The sequence below is a fragment of the Schistocerca americana genome, chromosome 2 (assembly GCF_021461395.2).
Source record: "Schistocerca americana isolate TAMUIC-IGC-003095 chromosome 2, iqSchAmer2.1, whole genome shotgun sequence".
In the NCBI taxonomy this organism is placed as follows: Eukaryota; Metazoa; Arthropoda; class Insecta; order Orthoptera; family Acrididae; genus Schistocerca; species Schistocerca americana.
Genome location: NC_060120.1, coordinates 971263474 through 971288556, shown reverse-complemented (window position 1 = coordinate 971288556; position 25083 = coordinate 971263474). Strand labels below are relative to the sequence as shown.

The following is a 25083-nucleotide window of genomic DNA, read 5'->3' as shown; positions in this document are numbered from 1 at the left end:
TAATAGACACACGTAAAGCGAACGGATGGCTCGTAACAAAGGAAGGGACAGGTTAGTATCCCACTTGCTATGGTAATTAAGCAGAGATGACGCTGGAAGGGCCAAATACTATGGAAAGACAAAGATCAGACGCTGTAAAACGAATTGTTCTGGATGTTAAGTGTAGTAATTACGTAAGTATGGAATTATTAGCAGAAAATAGTGGAAGATGGGCAGCATACGCCAGTCAAAGCACTGACACCGTAAGAAAAACATTGCTGTACGGACACGTAAACTTTTTCACTGTTTTGGGCCAAATTTCCTGTGTATAGTAGCAATAACGCCAAGACGATACTTCAACACAGCGGGCACAGCATCACAGGATATTTGATCTTTAGCAATTGAAACGTGACAGGATTGTAAGGTTCTTCATATGTCTACCAGTTGCCAGCTCGTCTTATCTTTGAGTAAGAGTTCCCGGAATTTGGTGACACTAGGCCTTGCTCGGCCAGTTGCAGCTACATTTGGCACTAAAATCATTTTGCTGGTCTTCCAATGCATCTGCTACCTTGTGTAGTATATTGACTAATATGTAGTGGTAATCTTGACTCTTCCAATCCAAACAGATGGGATATCCAATCTTGCCTATAGCCCTAAATCTTTCCTGTTTATACAAAATGTTTTCTATTCCTTTCTAATATCCGTATTTCTTTTATAATCTAACTTTGTGTCTCCTTTTACTTTCCTGCGGAATCTTATTTCGTTAGCCTCTAATCGCATTCTTTTTTGTTGTTGTTTTGCGCTCCTGATACCCAACTAACCCAACTACCATTAGGGAAAAAGGTTTCGGAGACAGTATCATCCTGTCCCTTCTCGTTCTCAGTGTTTTCCACATATGCCTTTCCTCTCCGATTTACCTCAGAACTTCCTCATTGCTTCCCCTATCATTCCACATAATTCTCAACATTAGTTTGTGGCACCACATCTCAAATGCTTCAGTGCTCTTCTCTTCCAGTTTCTCCACAGTCCATGTTTCACTACTTACAATTCTGTGCAATCTTCTTCAAATTAAGCCCTATGTTTTGTAGTAGTTGACTTCTCTTGGTCACTAATGACTTTTTTGCCAGTGCTACTGTGCTTTTCATGTCCTCTTGGCTTCGTCCGTCGCTGGTTATTTTGCAGCCTAGGTAGTAGAATTCCTTAACTTTATCTACTTCGTGTCCATCAATGCTCTTGTTAAAAGGTTGAAAGTTTCTCGCTGTTCTCATTTCTACTACTTCTCATTACTTTCATCTGTGTTCGATTCACTCGCAGTCTGTATTCTGTACTCACTATACTGTTCATTCAACAGATCATGTAATTCTTCTTCTCTTTCACTCAGGATAGCAGTGTCATCAGCGAATTGTATCATTGATATCGTTTCACCTTAAATTTTAATTCCACACCTGAACCTTTCTTTTATTTCCATCATTGCGACTTCGACGTACAGATTGAACAGTAGGGGCGAAAGACTGCAGCCTTGTCTTGCTCACCTTTTAATTCGAGCACTTCGTTCTTAGTCGTTCATTCTTATTGTTCCCTCTTGGTTCTTTTTCATATGGTGTATTACCCGTCTCCCCGTAGCTTACGCCTTAATTATTGGTTTCTTCCTTAAACCAGTAAAGGAGAATATCAAGAATTATCCGCACACAGACAGCGGCCCTTTCCTTTGCCCATTATTCTCCAGACGGGTTAGCGGTACTTCTCTAATAACATCGCTGCCGACATTTGGTTCTAAAGCCCTCTCTTTCCTTTGTCATTTAAGGAAAGTGCCGAAATCGCAATTGCAGCTGAGGCGGTAGCTGGGAATCACTATGCATAAGAGCGGTAATAACAGAGCCCTCAATTAACAAAACGAAGTGGCTAAATTTGACTCGATTTGGAGGGGAAGAGAGCAGCAAGAAGAATATATGGCACCGCTAGTCTGAACAGTTACCCCGTTAGCCAGTGGAGAGGAACAAAAGGCTTGACGAGGTTTCTTCCTTCCGTAGAAACAGTTTGCAGCTAGAACACGTGCATTCACACTGCGTCAAATCGCAGTTGTACGGCACGTCGAGACTCTCATGTTAAGCACTTTCGTTGTATTGTCTTGGTAGCCGCCTGGAAAGTCCTTCTGTAATTACGTTATCGAAGTATTAAGGCTGCACTGTACATATTCCTCACATTTAATTCGTCTCAAAATGCGGGTCTTTTCGAGACATCAGTGAGAGACTTTGACGTATGAAGTATCACACACTTCAAACAATGGAAAATCCAAGATGTAATGTAATAATATTATTAGAAGCATAATTGCTACTCGACATATAGCGGAGATGCTGAGTCGCAGACAGGCACAACAAAAGGGCTGCCGGGAAGTGAACTTTCGACCGACGGGGCCTCTGTCGAAAATAGACCACACACACATACAGACACACACACACACACACACACACATATATATATATATATATATATATATATATATATATTCACGCAAGTCACACACAGATGACCGTTGTGCTGGTAGCTGAAGACAGACTGCGAGAATAATTGAGTCTGGCTTCAGCTGCCAGAGACTGTGGTCATGTGTGTGTGAGCCGCGTTTGCGTGTATGTATGTATGTATGTGTGTGTGTGTGTGTGTGTGTGTGTGTGTGTGTGTGTGTGTGTGAGAGAGAGTGTGTGTGTTATATGTGTGTGTGTGTGTGTGTGTGTGTGTGTGTGTGTGTGTGAGAGAGAGTGTGTGTGTATTTTTGTGTGTGTGATGTCTATTTTCGGCAAGGGCCCTGTCGACTGAAAGCTCAATTTCCGACAGTCGTATCACACATTTCGCTCTTTTGGGTAATAGTAGAAAAATTTTCCCTCTTTTGCTGTGAGGTATATATACACCAATCCGATACGTTGGTTATCGCACGCAAGGTACCATAGACGTTCCACAATTACACGTTATTCTATTTCTGTGCCTTAAGCGTCCATTACCAATTCTTTATTTTACAGGTCCCTATTGATCACTTTTTTTTTTTTTTACTATGATGTGTTTCGGCTACTGCCGTCTTCAGGTCATAAAATGTTCTGATGCAGTATCAACGTCAAACTAAACAAGTAGGTACATAGTAAGCACTATGAACCTACACGTTTAGTTTGACGTAGGTACATAGTAAATAATATGTACCTACATATTTAGTTTAACGTTGATACTACATCAGAATATTTTGTGATCTGAAGATGGCAGTAGCCGAAACCGGTCATAGCGAAATGTAAAAAAAATATGTGATCACGAAGGACCTGTAAAATAAAGTGCCAAAAATATGATCACGGACTCATTTTCAGACGTTATGTCTTCAATTGGTTACCAATTTTGATCGCTGGTTGTGAAAGTAGTAACAGAGTATTCATACGACAATCTCCTTTGATCTCAAGTTCTTATCGCCAGTCAAGTACATGCCATGTCGTGTTGCGACACTCCTGCGTGCTCGCGCGTGCCGCACACGACATTAGGCCGGTGTACCAGTTTCTTTGGCTCTTCAGTGTATCTTGAACTGATTGTATGACGGTCTACACCCCTTTCTTACATCCCTCGTATCTCTTACATTTCGTTCTCAACCCATTATTGTATTTTCGTTTTGGTTCTTGTGCGTATTATGTACAGGGTCTTTATAGACCGGTTATACAAAAGTAGCCTTTAATTATGAAAAGGGTAAATAACTCACAGATGTGTTTGATACAGCAATAAGTGGACAATATCAGCATGTTTTATTTCTGCCTAACACCGTTAGTTCCCGACGTTCCCACTAGGTGGCACGTGCGAATGAGTTATTCCGACAGTCATCTTGGACTCGTTTAACGGTGCAGAGAGTACGTAGTGTTGTTTATGGTTCTATGAATTAAAAAATGGTTCAAATGGCTCTGAGCACTATGGGAATAAACTTCTGAGGTCATCAGTCCCCTAGAACGTAGAACTACTTAAACCTAACTAACCTAAGGACATCACACACATCCATGCCCGAGGCAGGATTCGAACCAGCGACCGTAGCGGACGCGCGCTTCCAGACTGTAGAGCCTAGAGCCGCTCGGCCACCCCGGCCGGCCTATAAATCCAAATCCGCTACTGCAGTTCAGAGACAATGTAGGACTAAATGTCACAAGCCACCACCTCAGAGTGAAACTGTAAATGAAACTGTTATTAATTTGTACAATCGTTTCACTGGGACTGGCTGTACATCGCATTCGTCAAGATCGACATGCAATGTCTGATGCAGCAACTGAGCAAGCTCGGCAGTCGTACCTACCACACTGTAACATTAGGCATATTTAATTCTAATCTGAGACGAGTCGTTGATTTACCCAGACTGCCGAATCTGTTCAGTTGTTGCGCCTGAGACTGGCCTGGTGTCCTATTTGGTACAGAACTACTTTCAGTGAAACGACTGTACCAATTTATAACAGTTTGTCTTTGAGATGGTGGCATGCTTGAGATATTTAGCCTGAATTGTCTCTGAATTGTAGCAGCGGATTTGGATCCATCCGTAAACAGCACCGCACATACTCCATGAGGACTGTTGGAATATCACATTCGCGCGTGACATCTACAGGGAACGTCGGGAACGGATAGTGTTAGGCGGGGATAAAAAATAGCCATATACGGTATTCGGTGCTATATGAAACATTTCTGTAAGTTCACCAGCCGAATTCGCAATTGCGAATAATGACTACCAGCAGCAGTAGAATCGAATAACCACAATGAAAATTTGTGTATGACAGGGCCTCGAACCCGGATTTCCCGCTTGTCGCGAGCGGTCGCCTTACCATTTGGCTATTCGTGCACGGATAACGGCGACACCCAGACTTCCATATGTCGTCAACTACACGTCTACGATCTAATAACGCCGGCACTGTAAAGTCGTATTTATCTTCCGACACCGGGCATGAGACTTCCAAGCACAACGTCTGATCCGTACGGGGATACACATAATGGATGTGCGAACACAGATCGCAGACGTATGGTTGACGACATATGGAAGTTTGGGTATGGTCGTCAGTCGTACACCGATAGCCAAATGGTGCAGTCAGCCGTGCCGCTAGCGGCACGGACGTCTTGTTTACATCCTCGCCGTGCAGCTCGCTGGCGAAGTTGTTTACGTGATCCTGCCGTCTTAGCGCGCTACATTTCCTTCGACAGAGGATGGCCTATGCCCACAGAAAACCGACACCGAAGATTAGCTTTTGCACCTGAATATGCCCCACCAAAAGCGCTGGAAATCGAACAGTTTATCAAAGTCTAGATATACTGCAACAATCTTGTTGGCACCCACCTGTCTATAGTGAGCAGAGTGATATACGTGAAATTGGTTAACGAAGACATAAGTGACAAAATTCTAAGTGCAACTCGAAGTGGTCTTAAGTTCCGTCACTCTGATGGACACATCGGTGACGTAACTGTGGAACATGAGGGACTTGGACTGCTGACGATACGTGTATTTGAACTCCCTTTCGAGGGGCCTTCAGAGGAGGTGGTATCTGCATTCCACTCGTATGGAAAGGTGATTAGTCATACAGCTGGAAAGTGGGTTCAGTTCACTACATACCCGGCTCTCAGTGGAGTACGACAGATCCACATAGAGCTAACCAAACGTGTGCCGCCGCCCGGAGTGGCCGTGCGGTTCTAGGCGCTACAGTCTGGAACCGAGCGACCGCTACGGTCGCAGGTTCGAATCCTGCCTCGGGCATGGATGTGTGTGATGTCCTTAGGTTAGTTAGGTTTAATTAGTTCTAAGTTCTAGGCGACTGATGACCTTAGAAGTTAAGTCGCATAGTGCTCACAGCCATTTTTTGAAACATGTGCCGTTCTACTTATGTATTGATGGCTGCCGTGCAATTATTATTTATGATGTCCAACCGAAGAGATGCTCTGGATGTGGCAAAGAAGGACACGTCCGTTCCAGCTGTCTGCAACGCAAAATCACACCGTCTGGGGACCTGCCAGCCACGACCACTCCGACGGCGCTACCGCTGACGTTAGTCACTTTCTCCATAACGACCCCCGACAGCGATCACCACTGGCTCCTACTACTGTCACAACGTCGTCTCCGGTAATGCCTCAGGCTGTTGCGGACAGACCGATGCCCTTGTCTCCTCCTCCGGATATGTGCAGTGGTGAGCAATCTATAGGACAGGGGATGGCCCTTGACTCCATAGTTGTGACTACCAACGCTCTTGTGCCAGAAAAGGCGCCTTCGGACACTGAAGATCACATGAGCAAAGAAGGGCCGCCAAAGAGACGTCGGAAACGGCGGATCGTCCCGTCTGACACGTGCAGGACGCACTCTCAAGACGATGAGGATCACACCTATCAAGGTGTTGTCCTGATGGACGATTCCGTCTTGGAAGCACCAGTCTGCACCCCGTCGGAGGTACAACCATCTTTGCATGCGCCAGGCGCTGTACCTATGGACGTTGAACAGCAGCTGAGGCAGCACCACTCTTCCACCGCCGATGTCACGTCGCCTTCGGACTCCACAGGTACTCCTCGGGACGCACACCATCCACGCACCTATGCGTGGTCTGGCGATGTATACGACGAAACACCCACCGTTGAGACTGCAGCGAATGCTGCTGCACCAAACCACGACTGCTAATCGACAGGATTACCAGCTGGGGATGTGAAGCCTACTGGGACAAGGTTCCTGTTCGCTGCTGTTCTTCGTGTCTCCATGAGCGCCCCAGTAGTCCCAATTGCACGCAAGCTTACAGGATTGGCTCCTTCAATGTCAACACCATTGGCACCCCTGTCAAACTAAAATTTCTCCGTGGAATATTGAGGGCGTCGGACCTCGATATTGCCCTTTTGCAGGAAGTTCACATAGAGACGTTTCCTAATATCTATGGCTATGTTTCCTACCTCACGCCGAGTGCTGACGGTGGCAGTGGGACGGCTATTCTTTTAAAGGAAGGCATTGAGGTGGACGACGTGATTTACCTACCATCGACTAGGGGTATTATTATGACTTTCCACGGTGTCCGAGTCATCAACGTTTACACTCCCTCGGACACGGCCAAGCGACGGGAACGGTCGCGATTCTACTCAGAACAGGTCGCTCCTTTGTTTGTAGGCCGCTACGACCGTATCATACTTGGCGGCGATTTCAATTGTGTGTTATTTGAGAAGGACCAACATTTTCATTTCACCACATGCCAGGAACTCAAGCTGCTCGTGCGTGAACTGAACATCACCGATACTTGGGACAGCGTGCATGGTGATGGACCTGGATATACGTACGTCACTAGTCATCAGAAAGTTGTCTTGACTGTGTCTACGTTACCCAAGTAATCGTAACTGCCACGTTTGACGATGAGTTATGGCCTACCGCCTTTTCCGACCATATTGCCTACATTTGCACCGTTTCGCTCCAGAGGCAGAAGGTGTGGCGCGGTCGAGGCCTGTGGAAGCTGAATGTCACCCATCTCAAGGATCCGGAACGCAGGTAGGTCGTACAAACGACGTGGAACAACTGTGTGAGACGCCTTCCAGCGTATCCTTCAACACTCCGGTGGTGGATCGACTGCACCAAGCCCGCTTTAGGTCGCTTGATGATAAATTGCGGTCACGACAAAATGCTGTCGCAACAACATACAATGGAATACTATTTCACAATTTTCCGGGAACTCGCAAACCATGGCCCCTCTGTTCGACGACAGATTGAAATTCAACGGATTAAGGCGAAGATAATTTCTCTTATTCGTCACTGCATTGAAGGCACAATAGAACGCGCGAAATGACACGATTGTGTACTAGGAGAGCCCCGTCTATGCACCTTATTATGAGAGAGAAGCAGCGGAGTAGGAGAAAGCTGGTCAACGCCCTCGACAAGCCTGATGGTCGTCGATTGATGTCGCAGAATGACATCGTAGAAGGCTTTGTGCATCACTCCAACCAGTTCTATGCAGCAGAGGACCTGCACATGGCGTTAACGACTGATGTCCTCCGTTCCTTGACAGGTACCCTGGACGAGGCTGCAGCGGAGATTCTCACAGCAACAATTACGGCTGATGACGTCACCCATGCTCTTCATAAGTTTGCGGCGAAAAACGCCCCCTGTCCAGACGGGTTCCCGCTGTAGTGTTGCGGCACATTCCACGACATCATGGGCCCACGCTGGACTGCGATGTATGAAGAACTGATGAACCTTGAGCTTCCCCTCACACCCGAATTCGTAGAAGGCTTGCTTATCCCGGTCTACAAGCCTTCGGGAGGCCGGGGAGTTGGACATTATCGGCAGTTGGCCATGTTAAATTGTGACTTCAAGATTTTTACCCGAATTCTTGCCGCTCGCCTTAGGCGCGTCATTCTTCATCTCTCTGGATCAAACATGCTATGGTGGTGACTGTAACATACAGACGGCACTCAGCGATTACCGTGACGTCATAGCACTGGCCACGACCTGCCGCCGTCGCGGTGCCTTAGTGACAGTGGACTTCTACCTGCCTTTGATAGACTGAGTCATGCCTTTCTAGAAAACCTGCTCAGACGAATGGTCCTTCCCCACACGTTCGTCTTGCGGCTCCTCCGAGTTGCCACGTAGCGAGTGCTGGTCAATGGCCGCGTGGCGGGCCCTATTAATATCATGCGGTCCGTCCGTCAAGGATGTCCGTTGTCTATGCTCCTTTTCACCATCGCCCTGGAGCCACTGTTACACGGTTTAAGGAGCCGGCTGACAGGGATAACAATGAGGGGGAATGCTTTCATCTGCCGCGCCTATGCAAATGACGTGGTGTTCTTGGTTCTACCGGAGGATGAAGTACGAGAGTTACTGCCATGGATCAACCAGTACGGGACTGCTGCGGGCAGCCGTGTGAACCTGACGAAATCTAGTGCTATGTCCGTCGGTAAAGGTCATCCAGTAGGGAGTTTCGCTCCATTGTCATCAGTGGACAAGCTCAAATGATTGGGGATCACCTTCAAGCATGATGTGCAGCGCACGGTCTCATTTACCTATAAAAGCCTGCTTCAAGGTATCCGGTTGATGGTTCGTGGCAACCTCCTGAGAGCATTGAACATGTTACAAAGGGTGGATTTTGTTAACACTCTTCTAGTCTCACGACTGCCTCATTTAGCACAGATTTTACCGATGCCAACGGCAATGGCATACAGACTTCAGGCGGCGTTCGGCTACTTTGTAAGAGTGGGTCTTATCCTCAAAGTCTGATACGACATGGTGATACTTCCTCCTCGAGATGGCGGCCCCAGCCTTGTCAATGTCCAAGCGAGGGCAGCTGCCCTTCATGTAAGTACGATGGTTAAGTCGTGGACCCACCGCCGAACCGGATTATCGGGAAGCCTGATTGACGAACTGGCCCCTCCCTCTCGAGTGGCACCTGTTGCAGTAGCCTATATTTCTTCCTCGCTCTCACTAGTCAGGACTTTTCTCATCGAAAACAGTTATATCGATGCCGACTTTCCTAGTACCAGAAACCCTACCGCATGTGATATTTACCGCCTAATGATGAGAAATCATACTAGGAATGTTGTGGAAAGCCAATCCAACGGCAGCGTGGCCCGTGGTTTGACGTTCTGTGCACCATATATTCCACGACACGAGCGCTTGTGAGACCTGGTATCTGATCGCTAATGGAAAATACACGACACAACTTCGTCTACATGTCATAAAAATGACAGATTTGCCGCTGTGTCCTCGTTGTCACATGCTTGATACAGACGAACATCGACTGATCTGTGGATCTTCTGCAGACGTGTGGCAGCTGATTCAGAAGATACTTGCCTTTCTTCTACGTACGGCTCCCCATGCCATTACACTGAAATCTCTTCTGTTCCCGTATGAGACATATTTGCCACGTACGAAGACCAATGCTGTGATCTGGATCTCTTATTTGTTCCATGAAGGTAATAAGAATGTTCTTGATTTTTGGACGTTCCTGCAAGATCGCTTTACATTTCTCGTGTACCATCTGCGATACCGTCAATACTATGCCAACTTTTTGGGTGGTGACTTCTTCGATCCCGCCCTGCAGCTGGGGCGTCCAGGTATGAGAAGGTGATTTCAGTGCGATTTTGTAATACTAGGACTCGATACAATGTACCGGCAAATGCAATACTCATCGTGAAGACGTGCCTGGAACGTGCCTCACTGCCTTGGGATTCAGAGCGTGTCTACCCACAAGCTGGCGTGACGCGGATGCCATTTTGTCTGTTCTGCCAGGAGGGCGTTTTCATTAAATTCTATAATTCCCTTTTTATTTTGTTTGTTATTGATGGTAATTACACACCATTATTTTTCGCCTGGAGGGCGTCCTGTGTGATCTCAACAAATACAAAAATTAAAATAAATAAATTAGTATGATAAAAAAAAGATGAGGCCACCGCTCTCGATTAACAGGAAATCCGGATTCCAGTCCCGGTCCCGCACAAATTTTCATCCTCATCATTCCATTCTACAGCTGATCGAAGTCATTATTTGCAATTGCGAATCCGTCTGATGTTTTCAGTAACGGCTGTGGTCGCCATAATGCATTGTCATCAGAATAACAACAGCATTGCAATATCGTTGCTGTAAATTATTTATCCTTTCCACAATTACAATTGATTTCTGCACAGTTAATTTGTAAACATCTCATAGTACTCATATCTCCCTACGACTCACATCTGTTTTTCCGAGGATTCTGAACAATGTGCTCCATTTAACACTGTCAAAAGCTTTCTCAAGATTGACAAATATTATGAACGTGTCTTAAGCCTTACTTCAATTCTCAAGCGGGAAGTAAGAAGTGCCTGTGCTGATCTTGTTCTCTCTCTCTCTCTCTCTCCCTCTGTCTCTTTCCCCTCTCCCTCTCTCCGTCTTTTTTCCAGTCTTTGGTTTGATGTGACCTGTGCACGACCTCTTCATCTCAAAAGTAGCACTCGGACTCTGCGTCATCAAATATTTGTTCGCGGTATTCCGATTTCTGTCTTCCCCTTCTGCCTTAACACATGTCCTCTCATCTTGCCCCTTCTTCTTGTCAACCGTTTCCATATGATCCTTTCTTCGCCGATACTACGGAGAACCTCCTCATTCATATCTTACCAGTCTACTAAATTTTCAACGTTCTTCTGCAACACCACATTTCAAACGCTTAGATACTCATCTGTTCTGGTTTGCCCGCTATTCATGATTTATTACCACGCAATGTGCTGTTCCAAACGTTCATTCTCAGAAATCTAATTCTGAGTTTAAGGCCTATATTTGATACCAGTAGACTTCTCTTGGCCAGGAGAGCCCTAATTACTTGCGCGACTTTACTTTTTATGTTGTCCTTGGTTCGTCCGTCATATGTTGGAAATATTTTCTTAAACTCGTCTACTATTATACGCCATATTATTTTACACCAACTTTGGGATTAAGCTTCTAGCTATTCTCATTTCTGCTGCTTCTCATTATTTTTGTCATTTTACTGTCTACTCTCAAAACGTGTTCTGTAATCATTAGAGCATTCCATTGAACAGGGCCTGCAATTAGTCTTCGCTTTCAGTAAGCATATCAACGTCATCAGTGATCCGTATCATTGACAGCCTTTTGCTCTGAATGTTAATTTCACTCTTGATCTTTTCCTTTAATTATGTCATATTTCCTTGGATGTACAATATGGGCAAAAGACTGCATCCGTGTCTTACATGCTGTTCAATTTGACCACTTCGTTCTTGGTTTTCCAATCTTACTATTCCCTTCTTGTTCGTGTATTTACTGTATATTTACCGTATTTCTCCCTTGTTTACTTCTATTTTTCTGAGCGTTTCGAACATCTTGCACCGTTTTACATTATCGAATGCTTTTTCTAGGCCGACAAAACCTATGAGAGTGGCTTCATTTGTCCTCTATTTCTAGGTCGACAGCCCCTATGAAAGTGGCTTGACCTGTCTTGTTTGGATTACCGAAGGAAATGGAAGTTATCTACTGATCTGCCTTACTTGATTTCAAGTCTTCCAGAGCTCTTTTATATACTGAGTCCTATGCTGGATCCACTATATCTTCCATATCGACACCAATTTATTTTTTCTATCATGTCGCAGACCAGTCCTCTCCTTCAATGGGCCTTCAGTGTACTCTTTCCACCCATCTGGCCTCTCCTCCTCTTTTAACAGTGGAAGTCACGTGGCACCTACAATGTTGCCACATTCGCTTTTGTTTTGGCTTTTGTATGCGCTGTGTAATTCCTGCCAACTATCATTTCTTAATACATTACTCCGCATATTACCTGCAGCCATTTCATCTTGGCTGCTCTGTACTTACTATTTATTTGATTCCTGGTACTGAAAGAGCTATGTCGAAACAAGGCTCCGGTAGTAGACAACATTCCATTAGAACTACTGTCAGCCTTGGGAGAGCCATTCCTGACAAAACTCTACCATCTGGTGAGAAAGATGTATGAGACAGGCGAAATACCCTCAGACGTCCAGAAGAATAAAATAATTCCAATCCCAAAGAAAGCTGATGCTGACAGATGTAAAAATTACCGAACTATCAGTTTAATAAGTCAAGGGTGCAAAATACTAACGCGAATTATTTACAGACGAATGGAAAAACTGGTAGAAGCCGACCTCAGGTAAGATCGGTTTGGATTCCGTAGAAGTGTTGGAACGCGAGAGACAATTCTGATCCTACGATTTATCTCAGAAGACAGATTAAGGAAAGGCAAACCTACGTTTCTAGCATTTGTAGACTTACAGAAAGCTTTTGACAATGTTGACTGAAATACTCTCTTTCAAATTCTGAAGGTGGCGGAGGTGATGGCCTTTCGCTCCCTGTATTTTACCCCTGCTACCTTCAGAATTTGAAAATATAGGGAGCGAATGGCTATTTACAATTTGCACAGAAACCAGATGGCAGTTATAAGAGTCGAGGGGCATGAAAGGGAAGCAGTGGTTGGGAAGGGAGTGAGGGAGGGTTGTAGCCTATCCCCGACGTTATTCAATCTGTATATTGAGCAAGCAGTAAAGGAAACAAAAGAAAAATTTGGAGTCGGTATTAAAATCCATGGAGAAGAAATAAAAACTGTGAAGTTCACCGATTACATTGTAATTCTGTCAGATACAGCAAAGGACTAGGAAGAGCAGATGAACGGAATGGACAGTGTCTTGAAAGGAGGATATAAGATGATCACCAACAAAAGCAAAACAAGAATAATGGAATGTAGTCGAATTAATTGGGGTGATGCTGACGGAATTATATTAGGAAATGAGACACTTAAAGTAGTAAAGGAGTTTTGCTATTTGGGGAGCAAAATAACTGATGTTGGTCCAAGTAGAGAGGATATAAAAAGTAGACTGGCAATGGAAAGGAAAGGGTTTCTAAAGAAGATAAATTTGTTAACATCGAGTGTAGATTTAAGTGTCAGGAAGTCGTTTCTGAAAGTACTTGTATGGAGTGTAGCCATGTGTGGAAGTGAAACATGGACGATAAATAGTTTGGACGAGAGGAGAATAGAAGCTTTCGAAATGTAGTGCTGCACAAGAATGCTGAAGATTAGATGGGTTGAACACATAACTAATGAGGATGTATTGAATAGAACTGAGGAGAAGAGGAGTTTGTGGCACAACTTGACTAGAAGAAGGGATCGGTTGGTAGGACATGTTCTGAGACATCAAGGGATCACCAATTTAGTATAGGAGGGAAGCGTGGAGGGTAAAAATAGTATAGGCAGACCAAGAGATGAATACACTAAGCAGATTCAGAAGGATGTAGGTTGCAGTAGGTACTGGGAGATGAAGAAGCTTACACGGGATAGAGTAACATGGAGAGATGCATCAAACCAGTCTCAGGACTGAAGATCAGAACAACAACAATGAATTCACAGTGCTGTGTTCCTGTCCATCCGTGAACATTTTTGTACTTTCTTCTTTCGTTGATCAACTGAAGACTTTCTCCTTTTACCCAAGATATCTTCACAATTACCTTCCTTGTATCTATGGTATCTATGTTGCCTCTCCATCTGTGATTGCCCTTTTTAGAGACGTCCACTCTCCTTCAACTGAACTGCCTATTCTGGTATCCCCTATCGCAATATCCACATACATATCATTCCTCAGTACTTCACCATCTCATTTCTTTTCACATAGATTCTTCCGGACTATTTTCTTAGACATCCGTTTACTCTTAATCAGGGTTTATACCTGCACCTGAGGACGCCTTAAAACCCGTCATACGATTTCGGAATGTCTGTCTGGCCGTGATGTAATACATATGGAATCTTCCTGTTTCTCTGGGTCTTTACCAAGTATACCTCCTCCTATTGTTATTCTTGAACAGAGTATTAGCTATTATTAGCTGAAATTCATTGTAGAACTCAGTTAGCCTTCTCCTCTTTCATTCCTACCTTCAAGCACATGTTCTTCTGTGGCACTTCCTTCACTTCCTTTCCCTATAACCGCGTTCCAATCCCCCATGACTGTTAGATTTTTATCTCCCTTTATATGCTGAATTACCCTTTCGAAATCCTTATATAGTTTCTCCATCTGTTCATCTTCTGCTTGCCACGTCGGCATGTATACTTGCAATATCGCTGTCGGTGATGGTTTGCTGTTGAATGTGACAACAATCCTACCACTGAGCTGTTCGTAATAGCTCACTCTCTGCCCTACTCTCCCATTTATACAGAAACCTATTCCGTTTATACAATGTTCTGGTTCTGCTGCAATGAAATTCGTTAAAGATGAAGAACGTAATTAAAAATCTGGATTTAAATCGACAATTCAACTGAGCCCACGTGTCGTTTTATTGCCAATATCGTTGTTTGACCGTTAGATCCTTCAGAAAATGAATCAATATAAACATTCTTGCTTGAAAAAAGGTGTCGGGAAAAAGTTAAATTTATCTGTGCAGTAATTATTTACCAGTTCATTACAGTTACCGAGACCGGAAGAAGTTAAATACTACAGTGTATTACTTCCGGTTAAAGACACTCCACCGTATATGGGAAAGGGTGGGACAACGTTAAAAGTGGCATTCCTAAGTATGTGTCACTTGACCTGCGTAGTCCGCGTCTTTCACACGGTGTCAGAAGAGGTACGAAGCTTATTTCCGGATACCGACAAATTGATTTCCATTATTAAGTATTATTATTATGTAGATCGTTGTGAAAGCCCTGTCAGTGATTCAGATACTTAAAGCCATTGCACTAGACTTAACTCTGCCCCATCAACCAGTCATAACTAGATGGTAGACGCTGATTTCAGCTACAATTTACTCCGTTTGAAATATCCCGAGTATTACTAATGTGGACATCGCTCTGTATGCAGAAGCACCTTCAACTACAGCAGAAAAATCTTCGGAAGCGAGAATTGACTTAACCTTCATTGTGATACAGTTCGATTCCCTGCCACAAGTGACCTGCCAGCTTCAAAAAAACAGGGCTACTTTTGACGAATTAAGTGAAAATTGTGGATGATGCACTAGGAAGAGTAGAGGGAGTGACGGGCAAATGGAATCCATTCGAGAGGGGAAAGTGTAAAATGGTGTTTTCGAAAAACCCTGATTCTGCCAAACTTAGAAACGTTCAAACTTCTACAACGTGATAGTTCTATTACAGTAGGAATGAACGTTAAAACAGTTAAGTGTTTTACATGTGCTCCATTTACCTCTGTTGACATGGAGAGAATTTTATCACATGAGAAACGTATTATCTGACTGGAGATTTAACATGACTGTAAAAAAAATGTAAAAAATGTAAATGTAAAAAATGCAAAAATGTAAAAAAAAGCATGTGGTTGTCATGCGTAACTAATAAGCTGATAAGGCTCTGTAATGGTTCAAATGGCTCTGAGCACTATGGGACTTAACTTCTGATGTCATCAGTCCCCTAGAACTTAGAACTACTTAAACCTAACTAACCTAAGGACATCACACACATCCATGTCCGAGGCAGGATTCGAACTTGCGACCGTAGTGGTCGCGCAGTTACAGACTGTAGCGCCTAGACCCGCTCGGCCACCACGGCCGGCTGGCACTGTAATCGTAGTCTTTGAAGAAGTCTTTTCATTTTACTGGGAAGTACAGTTACCATTATGCTTTAAACGTTTAAGTTCCTTTAAAAGTATGATACAACGCTATGTTAACTTTAATACGCTGATTTTGTGGATGTCTGAGTAGTGTGGTTCAAATGGCTCGGAGCACTATGGGACTCAACTGCTGCGGTCATTAGTCCCCTAGAACTTAGAACTAGTTAAACCTAAATAACCTAAGGACATCACAAACATCCATGTCCGAGGCAGGATTCGAACTTGCGACCGTAGTGGTCGCGCGGTTACAGACTGTAGCGCCTAGAACCGCTCGGCCACCACGGCCGGCTGGCACTGTAATCGTAGTCTTTGAAGAAGTCTTTTCATTTTTCTGGGAAGTACAGTTACCATTATGCCTTAAACGTTTAAGTTCCTTTAAAAGTATGATACAACGCTATGTTAACTTTAATACGCTGATTTTGTGGATGTCTGAGTAGCGTGATGCAGTAAATAAGTAGTAAAACACATTAACTAATAAATAATATTAATAATGGTAATAACAGTAGAAATAGTAAGTAATAAATAGGCAGTAATAAATAAGAGATCTAATGTTTTACTGGATTGCCTTTTAATAATTATTATAGCTCCTGAAAATGCCGTTTTGCGTGATTTATAAAGCTTAAAGTTCCGGTTTCTGGTCATAAATGTCAAACTGTCGGTTAAAAATAACTTATTTCTTAATAAAAAAAGATCGGTTCTCAGAGACTATTGGTGACCGCCAGTATTACGCTGTAACTCAGGTGCTTCGTCGTTTTTTGATTCATGTATAATTTAAGCTTTCTCGGTGCTCTCCCATATGCACTGTCTATCACTCATTTCCTTTCGTTCAGTGCCTAATACTCTGCTAGAACTAGTACATAAGTAAGGTGTATCTCAGCTCCGCTAATTGATTCTGAAGTTATGACCTATCTACTCAGTGTCTTGTAACAAAATGACTCTCAGCACTATGGGACTTAACATCTGAGATCATCAGTCCCCTAGACTTAAAACTACTTAAAAGTAACTAACCTAAGGACATCACACACATCCATGCTCGAGGCAGGATTCGAACCTGCGACAGTAGCAGCAACGCGGTTCCGGACTGAAGCGCCTAGAACCGCTCGGTCACACAGCCGGCTCAGTGTCTTATAGTGGATGGTGTTCTCACGATATCGTTTATTACTGAGTTCCGTTGCCGGTTTTTTTTTTCTTTTTGTTTTTTTTTTTGCCAGAGATATTGTTGTGTGTGATACGTACATATTGCCGAGGGGCTTGTTATTATAGTGGGCAATTCGAACAGGCCAATCAGCTTCAAGTGCATTTTTTCTGGCAACTATTTCCAAATATTTCGGTGTAACGACATTTCCTCTTTCATATTCCAAAGTTATTACCAATCTACGTTCCGTGAAACTTGGAAAATGGGTACACAGATCTCTGATTTGTTCCCTAAAATGTTATTATTGTTTCCAAGCATTTGTTTGCTCCCCCTCAAATAACTGACAGAAATAATGGAACACGCAGCTATATTATCAGGGCATCATATCCTACTCGTTTGGTAATCTGGAGTTTGTTGTTCAAAAGCAGCATTTTGCGTAGTAACTGAATGCAAATGGAAGTACAATTTTATTTCCTTTGCGCGATGTCCCAGTCAGCTCTTCCTTTGCTAGCTACAATCGCGAGTTGTACACATTGCAGCAATCTGTTTGGTTAGGCTTTTGGAACTACGTTGATACCATTGTATGTAAACATCCGAGACAGAAGTGTAGAGGCCACGTAGGTGAGATGTCTGTCACCGATCTTTAAAACGATATTCCACAGCTCGGACTACAAGTCGTTGGGTTCACTTTAGATGACGTTATCTACATTGACAACTATCTAAACCGCAACACGGTTCACGTACTCTTAGAAAAACATAGGTTTTATGTAATTAATAGCTTTCCAAACAACTAGTTTGACTCATATTTAACGAACACAACGTGGAGACCTGTGCTGAATAATTCAAAAAGTGTTACAAGGAATTAAAATTTTATTATTCATAGAATGGCAATAATATCATGCCTTACATAGCACGCGTCAAATTCTAAATATCCTCTGACATGCGTACATTTCATAGTCATATTTGTACTTTGGTTTATTTCACTGTAATATTACGTCTACATTAAGTGAAAGCCAGGCTAATGGAACAAAATATATATAAATTAATCACTGTTAATGTCAAACGTACTCTAATACGTACTCTCATGACAGACGTTTCCACTGGAATGTTTCAGCTCTGACGAGAGAGAGAAAATACGTCCTGTGACCGTCATTACCCGCCAGCTACGTTAGTTTTCAGGGAAACTTTATACAGGAGAAGCGCTTTGGTGCGATTCACCTTAGAGATGTTAAGAATGGGAACAGTACGTGTTACTTATACAATTTTCATAATGTACATTAGCCTTCCTGTCGTTTAATGTAGGCGTACTCTTACTTAGAGATTACAATTACAAATAATCTAAATTGGAACGATTACATAGATAATGTGGAGGGTAGAACAAACCAAAGACTGCGATTCATTGGCAGAACCCTTGGGTGATGAAACAGGTCTACTAGAGAGACTGCTTACACCACGCTTGTCCACCCTATTTTCTGGAGTATTTCTGTTCAAATGTTCAAATGAGTGTTAAATCTTATGGGACTTAACTATTAAGGTCATCAATCCCTAAGCTTGCACACTACTTAACCTAAACTATCCTAAGGGCAAACACACACACCCATGCCCGAGGGAGGACTCGAACCTCCGCCGGGACCAGCCGCACAGTCCATGACTGCAGCGCCTCAGACCGCTCGGCTAAGTATTTCTGTGCGGTGTGACATCCGCATGAGGTGGGACTGACGGATGACTTCGAAAAGTTCAAAGAAGGGTGGCTCGTTTTGTACTATCGCGAAATACGGGAGATAGTGCCACAGACATGATACGTGAATTGGAGTGGCAATCATTAAAACATAGGCGTTTTTCGCTGCGACGTGATCTTCTCATGAAACTTTAATCACCAGTTTTCTCCTCCGTTTGCGAAAACTTTCTGTTGGAACCAACCTACATGGGGACACATGATCATCACGATAAAATAAGAGAAATCACTGCTCGCACAGAAAAATTTAAGTGCTCGTTTTTCCCTCTCGGCGTTCGAGAGTGGAACGGTAGACAGACAGCTTGAAGGTGTTTCATTAAACCATCTGCCAGGCACTTTATTGTGAATAGCGGAGTAATCAGGCAGATGTAGATGTAGATGTACCCTTAGAGTTGAAAGAGCCTGCATACAAATACTACAGTGATATGTATGCACAACAGAAGAGTTTTAGATTTTGTAAGTAATATGCTACTTCGGGATGTATGTCCGGTTTCCATGGCACTGTCTTAGTGCTCTTCTGGGAGGTGTGAACGGTGACTGTGCACAAATTCTCTCTAATTGTCCAGATTTTTCTTCAAACCCTTTGCGAACAGTTGTGGCCCAGTGACACGGCACATTACCATCCATAAAAATCCCGTCGTTGTTTGGTAACATGAAGTCAATTAATTACATCAAATAGTCTCCAAGTATCCGAACATAGCCATTTCCAGACAATGGTTCAGTCCACTCCATGTCCATACAGACCAACAGTTTGTACATTGCCTTGTTGACAACTTGTTTTCATAGCTTGCTGGGTCTGAGTCACACTCAAACCTCACCATCTACATCTACATCTGCATCATACTCCGCAAGCCATTTAATGGTGTGTGGCGGAGGGCACTTTCGATACCACTATCTGAGCCCCCCAGCCATGTTCCACTCACGAATAGTGCGTGATTGTCGATAAGTCTCAGTATTGACTCTAACCTCTTGAATTTTCTCCTCGTGGCCAATACGAAAGATGTACTTGGGGCGAAAGCAGTATGTTGTCCGAATCATCGTCAAAAGTGCTGTCTCGAAATTTCAATAGTAAATCACTCGGTGATGCACAACGCCTCTGTTGTAACGTCAGCTGGTGGAGTTCGTTCAGCATCAAACTTTCTCACTCCCCAGCAATAAGTTAACGGCCGATGTAATAGCACTTTTCCATCATGTGCTTTTCTCAACCTAATTTGTATTTAACAACGAATATTTTGAGCAGACTGACGGTGTTGCCATGGGCAGTCCTCTCTTCCCTCTGGTACCAACGTTGGTGCATTGTTTCTGATTGAGATAGCCTTACAGAGAAGCTGAAACATCTACAGTCGGTGCTCAAAGGTAATGGCTACTCTCCACATCACATTACTACAGGGCTAAGGAGTAGACACGTGACCATCCACAACATCAAGAATATAAGGAGCTGTTCAAGTCCAGGGCTTTCCTATCATACGCCGGAAAGCTTTCGTCTAAAGTAGCCAGAATCAAAACACATCAAGTTAACGTAATATTCCGGCCACTGGCGAATACTAGACCCCTTCTCGGTTCGGTAAAGAACGATCTGGCTCTGCGGAAGGCCGGTATTTACAAAATTTCTTGCCATTGTGGCAAAGCTTACGTAGCTCAGACGACATGCACAGTACACGAAAGGTGCATAGACCACAGTAAGTGGGTCGTAGCTGAGCATTGTATTACCACAGCACACTCTATGGATTATTCTGCCACAAAAATCTTGCTCCTGGCGAGATCCTTTTGGGATTCACTAATTAAAGAACCTGTGGAAACACGTCTAGCGCAAGATCTTATAAATCATGATGGCGACTTTAAATGGACAAGTCTTGGAAACCATTGATGTCTTTAATGTCTTCCGAGACAAAGCATTTTATTCTTAATGAATGTCTGGCGACGTCTGACGTTTGTGGTTAGCGACGCGAGCACGCGTTCCGACCGGTGGCTGACATGTAGTTTCACCTTCACACATGTACTTTCGAGCCACAGATGGAACGGTATTGGCAGAGACCGTGGTTTTCGATAGAGGACGCTCCTGTGCCGGCCGCTAATGCGGATACGTTTCTGCGCCATTTTTTGCTATAAAGCCGACACCGTGAACTAGCAGTCTCCATTGGCGGACACTTACCTGAAGATGGCTAGACATCTACATCTCCATCAAAATCTACGAGATTACTCTGCTATTCAGTATAAAGTGCCTGGCAGATGGTTCAATGAACCACCTTCAAGCTGTCACTGTACCGTTCCACTCTCGAACAGCGAGCGGGAAAAACGAGCACTTAAATTTATGTGCGCGAGCCCTGATATCTCTTATTTTATCGTGATAATCATTTCTCCATATGTAGGTGAGTGCCAACAGAATGTTTTCGCAATCGGAGGAGAAAACTGGTGAAATTTCATGAGAAGATCCCGTCGCAACGAAAAACGTCTTTGTTTCAATGATTGCCACTCCAATTCGCGTATCATGTCTGTGACACTATCTCCCCTATTTCGCGATAATACAAAACAAACTGCCCTTCTTTGTACTTTCTCGATGTCATCCGCCAGTCCTAGCCGATGCGGATCCCACACCGTACAGAAATACTCCAAAATAGGGCGGACAAGCGTGGTGTAAGCAGTCTCTTTAGTAGACCTGTTGCACCTTCAAAGTGTTCTGCCAATGAATGGCAGTCTTTGGTTTGCTCTAACCACAATATTATCTGAGTGATCGTTCCAATTTATGTTATTTGTAATTGTAATCCCTAAGTATTTAGCTGAATTTACAGTCTTCAGATTTGTGTGATTTATCGCGTAATCGAAATTTAGTTGATTTCTTTTAGTACTTATGTGAAAAACTTCACACTTTTCTTTATTCAGGATCAATTGGCACTTTCCGCACCATACATATATCTTATCCAAATTATTTTGCAAGACGGTAAACGACAACATCGTCTGTAAACAATCTAAGACGGCTACTCAGATTGTCTCCTACGTCCTTACTATAGATCAGGAACAATAGAGGCCCTATAACACATCCTTCGGGAACGCCAAATGTTACTTCTGTTTTACTCGATGAGATTCCGTCTATTACTACGAACTGTGACCTTTCTGACAGGAAATCACGAATCCAGTCGCACAGTCGCGCAACTACTGCGTAGGCACGCAGTTTGGTTAGAAGACGCCTGTGAGGAACGGTGTCGAAAGCCTTCTGTAAATCTATATAAGCACTGATCTAAACTGTATGCTGTGTACCAGTATGATATTTAAACTTGCGTGACATGGCGGTCTGACGGCGGGAAAATTACACTAGGAAACCACTTTCCAAAAGTATATGCACTAATATTTACGCAAAAACAAAAACTTACAGTTAGTTTCTATACAGTAAAATATACAGATATGGTTAACTTCCTTGGAGAAGCACGTGGGAAAGAAATAGAAAAAAAACAGAAACTAAACTAAACTACTGTGTACTGGACAACTGCTGCTGCCGGCTGGGGTAGCCGAGCGGTTCTAGGCGCTACAGTCTGGAATCTCGCGACCGCTACGGTTCGAATCCTGCCTCGGGCATGGATGTGTGTGATGTCCTTAGGTTAGTTAGGTTTAAGTAGTTCTACATTATAGGGGACTGATGACCTTAGAGGTTAAGTCCCATAGTACTCAGAGCCATTTGAACAATTTTTGAACAACTGCTGCTCTGTTACGGCTGCCAGTGGGCCTGCTCAGCTCGCCGTATGGCGGTATACTGCAGAGAGCTGGTGAGTGAGTGTGGTGTGGCTGTTGTGTGCAGGAAAGCGGTCCCGGGACTCCTGGCGGCTGCTGCGTTGCCTGTCCACTTCCTCAGAGCAGTCCCTGGAGCAGCTGCCGCCTTGCTACCTGCCGGAACCCATCACCGCAGAGTCGTCCAAGGAGCAGGTCTGCCCACGCCGCCCAAATGGAGAGGCCATCACCATGCTGCCGGTAAGAGACTCCACCAGCCGGCTGCTGCGTCCTACACTAGTCACGTACTTACCCACTTGAGCAGTACCATGCATCCCCCAAAACTGATAATGAAATAGCTGTCAGTTCGCAACACCCTCATTAATGTTCATGCAGCTACACATAATGAAGAAATATTCGCAGATTTTGGCCTCAAAGCGTGATTCCTTCTACACTGCCCTAAAAAAACTGAAGCACCCAGAAGGGGTTGATGAAACTAAATGAAACTTCATGGGTTGATGAAGTGTGTAATGTTATTTTGGTGATTAAAAAATCGATTTAAATTTACACAGAACTTGGCAGTATGGACCCAATTATCAGTATGGTATTCACCCGTTCTGGTTTGGATGCATGCACCGGTTCGATAGGGAATAAGATCGAAAAAACTTGTATCCGTCCTAAGGGAAACTGGTGCACAACTGTTGCACAACTGTCCTTGATATCCTAGATATTGGCACTGGGCATACTTGACATCTGAACTGGTCAAACACATATTCTATCGAGGATCTAGGGAACTAGTTGGTCGTGGGAGAATCTCAACATACCACATGCAGATCATAGAGACATGTGCCGTATGTTGAGGAACATTATCCTGTTAAAAAATGGCCCCACAATACTGTTCCACAAGAGGAGCACATTACGTTTGTGATGTAAAGCAGAGCCGTCAAAGCTCCCTGCATCATTACCGTTATGACCAGAGGTCAATCCAGTGTCTTGCCACACCATGATGCCAGCGGTAACACCGCTTTGTCTCACCCAAATATTGGATGAACAGGACCTAACGCCTGGTTGCCTGTATTCGAACCCATTATGGTTTTACGGGCTAGTGCAGAAACGCAAACCATCGCGGAACACAATGTGAAGCCATTCATCAGCCGTCCATACTTACAGATCATGGCATCAATTCAAAGGCAGTGTAATTACTTTTGTGCTAATAGCAGATTGCACTTGGGACTGTAATTGCTTAGTCCAGCTGCTCCCAATCACCAACCAATGACGCGGGATGACACAGAATGTGGGAAGGGAGTCCAATAAACCTTAGAACGTTACAAAATACAACGTTTATGATCGTGCCGTGTACTTGCAAACAGCTTGCTATTTAATAACGTTGTGAAAGTTGTACAGTACATGACATTCTATAAAACAAAGAAATAAGTCATAACAGAAATAACATTTTTAGGCCTATTTTCTGTTCCACTATTTATTTCTAAATCATAATTCGTTTTACAGACCAGAATAAAAGTAAGCACTGAAGATGGCATAAAAGTGGCGAAACATGTCCTATCTGCCAATCCTATCTTTCAGTGGAGTTGTGCCAGTAATTCCCTTTCTCCTCAGTTAGATTTTTTATCCCATCGTTAGTTATTCGATCTACCCATCTGATTTTCAGCATTTATTTTTAGTATCAAATGTCAAAACTTTCTGTTCTTTGTCCTAGGTAACTATCGCCAAGTCCATAAAAAGCTGCATTCCGTACAAAGGTTTTCAGGAAAACTTTTTGACACATAAATGTCGGTTAGACGTTTAAACATTTCTCGATTAATAAAACTCCTTCCTTCCCCATCGTCAACCTGCATTACGTATCCTCTCTCTTTTGGCTTTTGATAGTGATCTTGTTACCCAAACAGCAAAATTTGTTCTACAATCACATGACTTTAATTTACTACTCTCCGTTACTCTTACCTTACAACTATTGGTGTTCATTTTACAAATCATTTTACAGACTCTTTTCAATAAACTCTTTTTCGTTCAGCTGGTGTTCCAAGTCCTTTGCGTTGCACACGACAAATACCATGTAACAAAATATGGTCCTGTACATATTTTAAGTAGGAAAGGGCCATTAAGGAATAGTGTTTCGGGTACACGTTAAACACATTACCACGGGGCGTGAGTTGTGCTTGGGTAGCTCAGTCGGTAGAGCACTTGCCCGCGAAAGGCGAAGGTCTCGAGTTCGAGTCTCGGTCCGGCACATAGTTTTAATCTGCCGGGAAGTTTCATATCAGCGCGTACTCCGCTGTAGAGTGAAAATTTCATTCTAGATACATTACCACAAGTACGGTTATTCAATTATCTGAGTGTGAATATAATGCAATAGGGATACAGTACAATGGAAACGAAATAGCAAATAGCTGCTGAAATATCGGAGAAAATACGTCTGATAGCTTTTACGAGCTTAATACATATCTGACATCTTAAA

The 25083-nt window shown here is 43.5% G+C and overlaps 1 protein-coding gene across 1 annotated transcript in view; it reads left to right on the top strand.

Annotated features, from left to right (window-relative positions):
• LOC124594580 (gastrin/cholecystokinin type B receptor-like) overlaps positions 1–25083 on the top strand; it is a 641947-nt gene that overhangs the window by 607305 nt on the left and 9559 nt on the right. The window contains exon 5 of the mRNA XM_047132951.1: positions 22699–22868. Within this exon, the coding sequence (XP_046988907.1) occupies positions 22699–22868 (170 nt within the window). The remainder of the gene's footprint in view (positions 1–22698; positions 22869–25083) is intronic.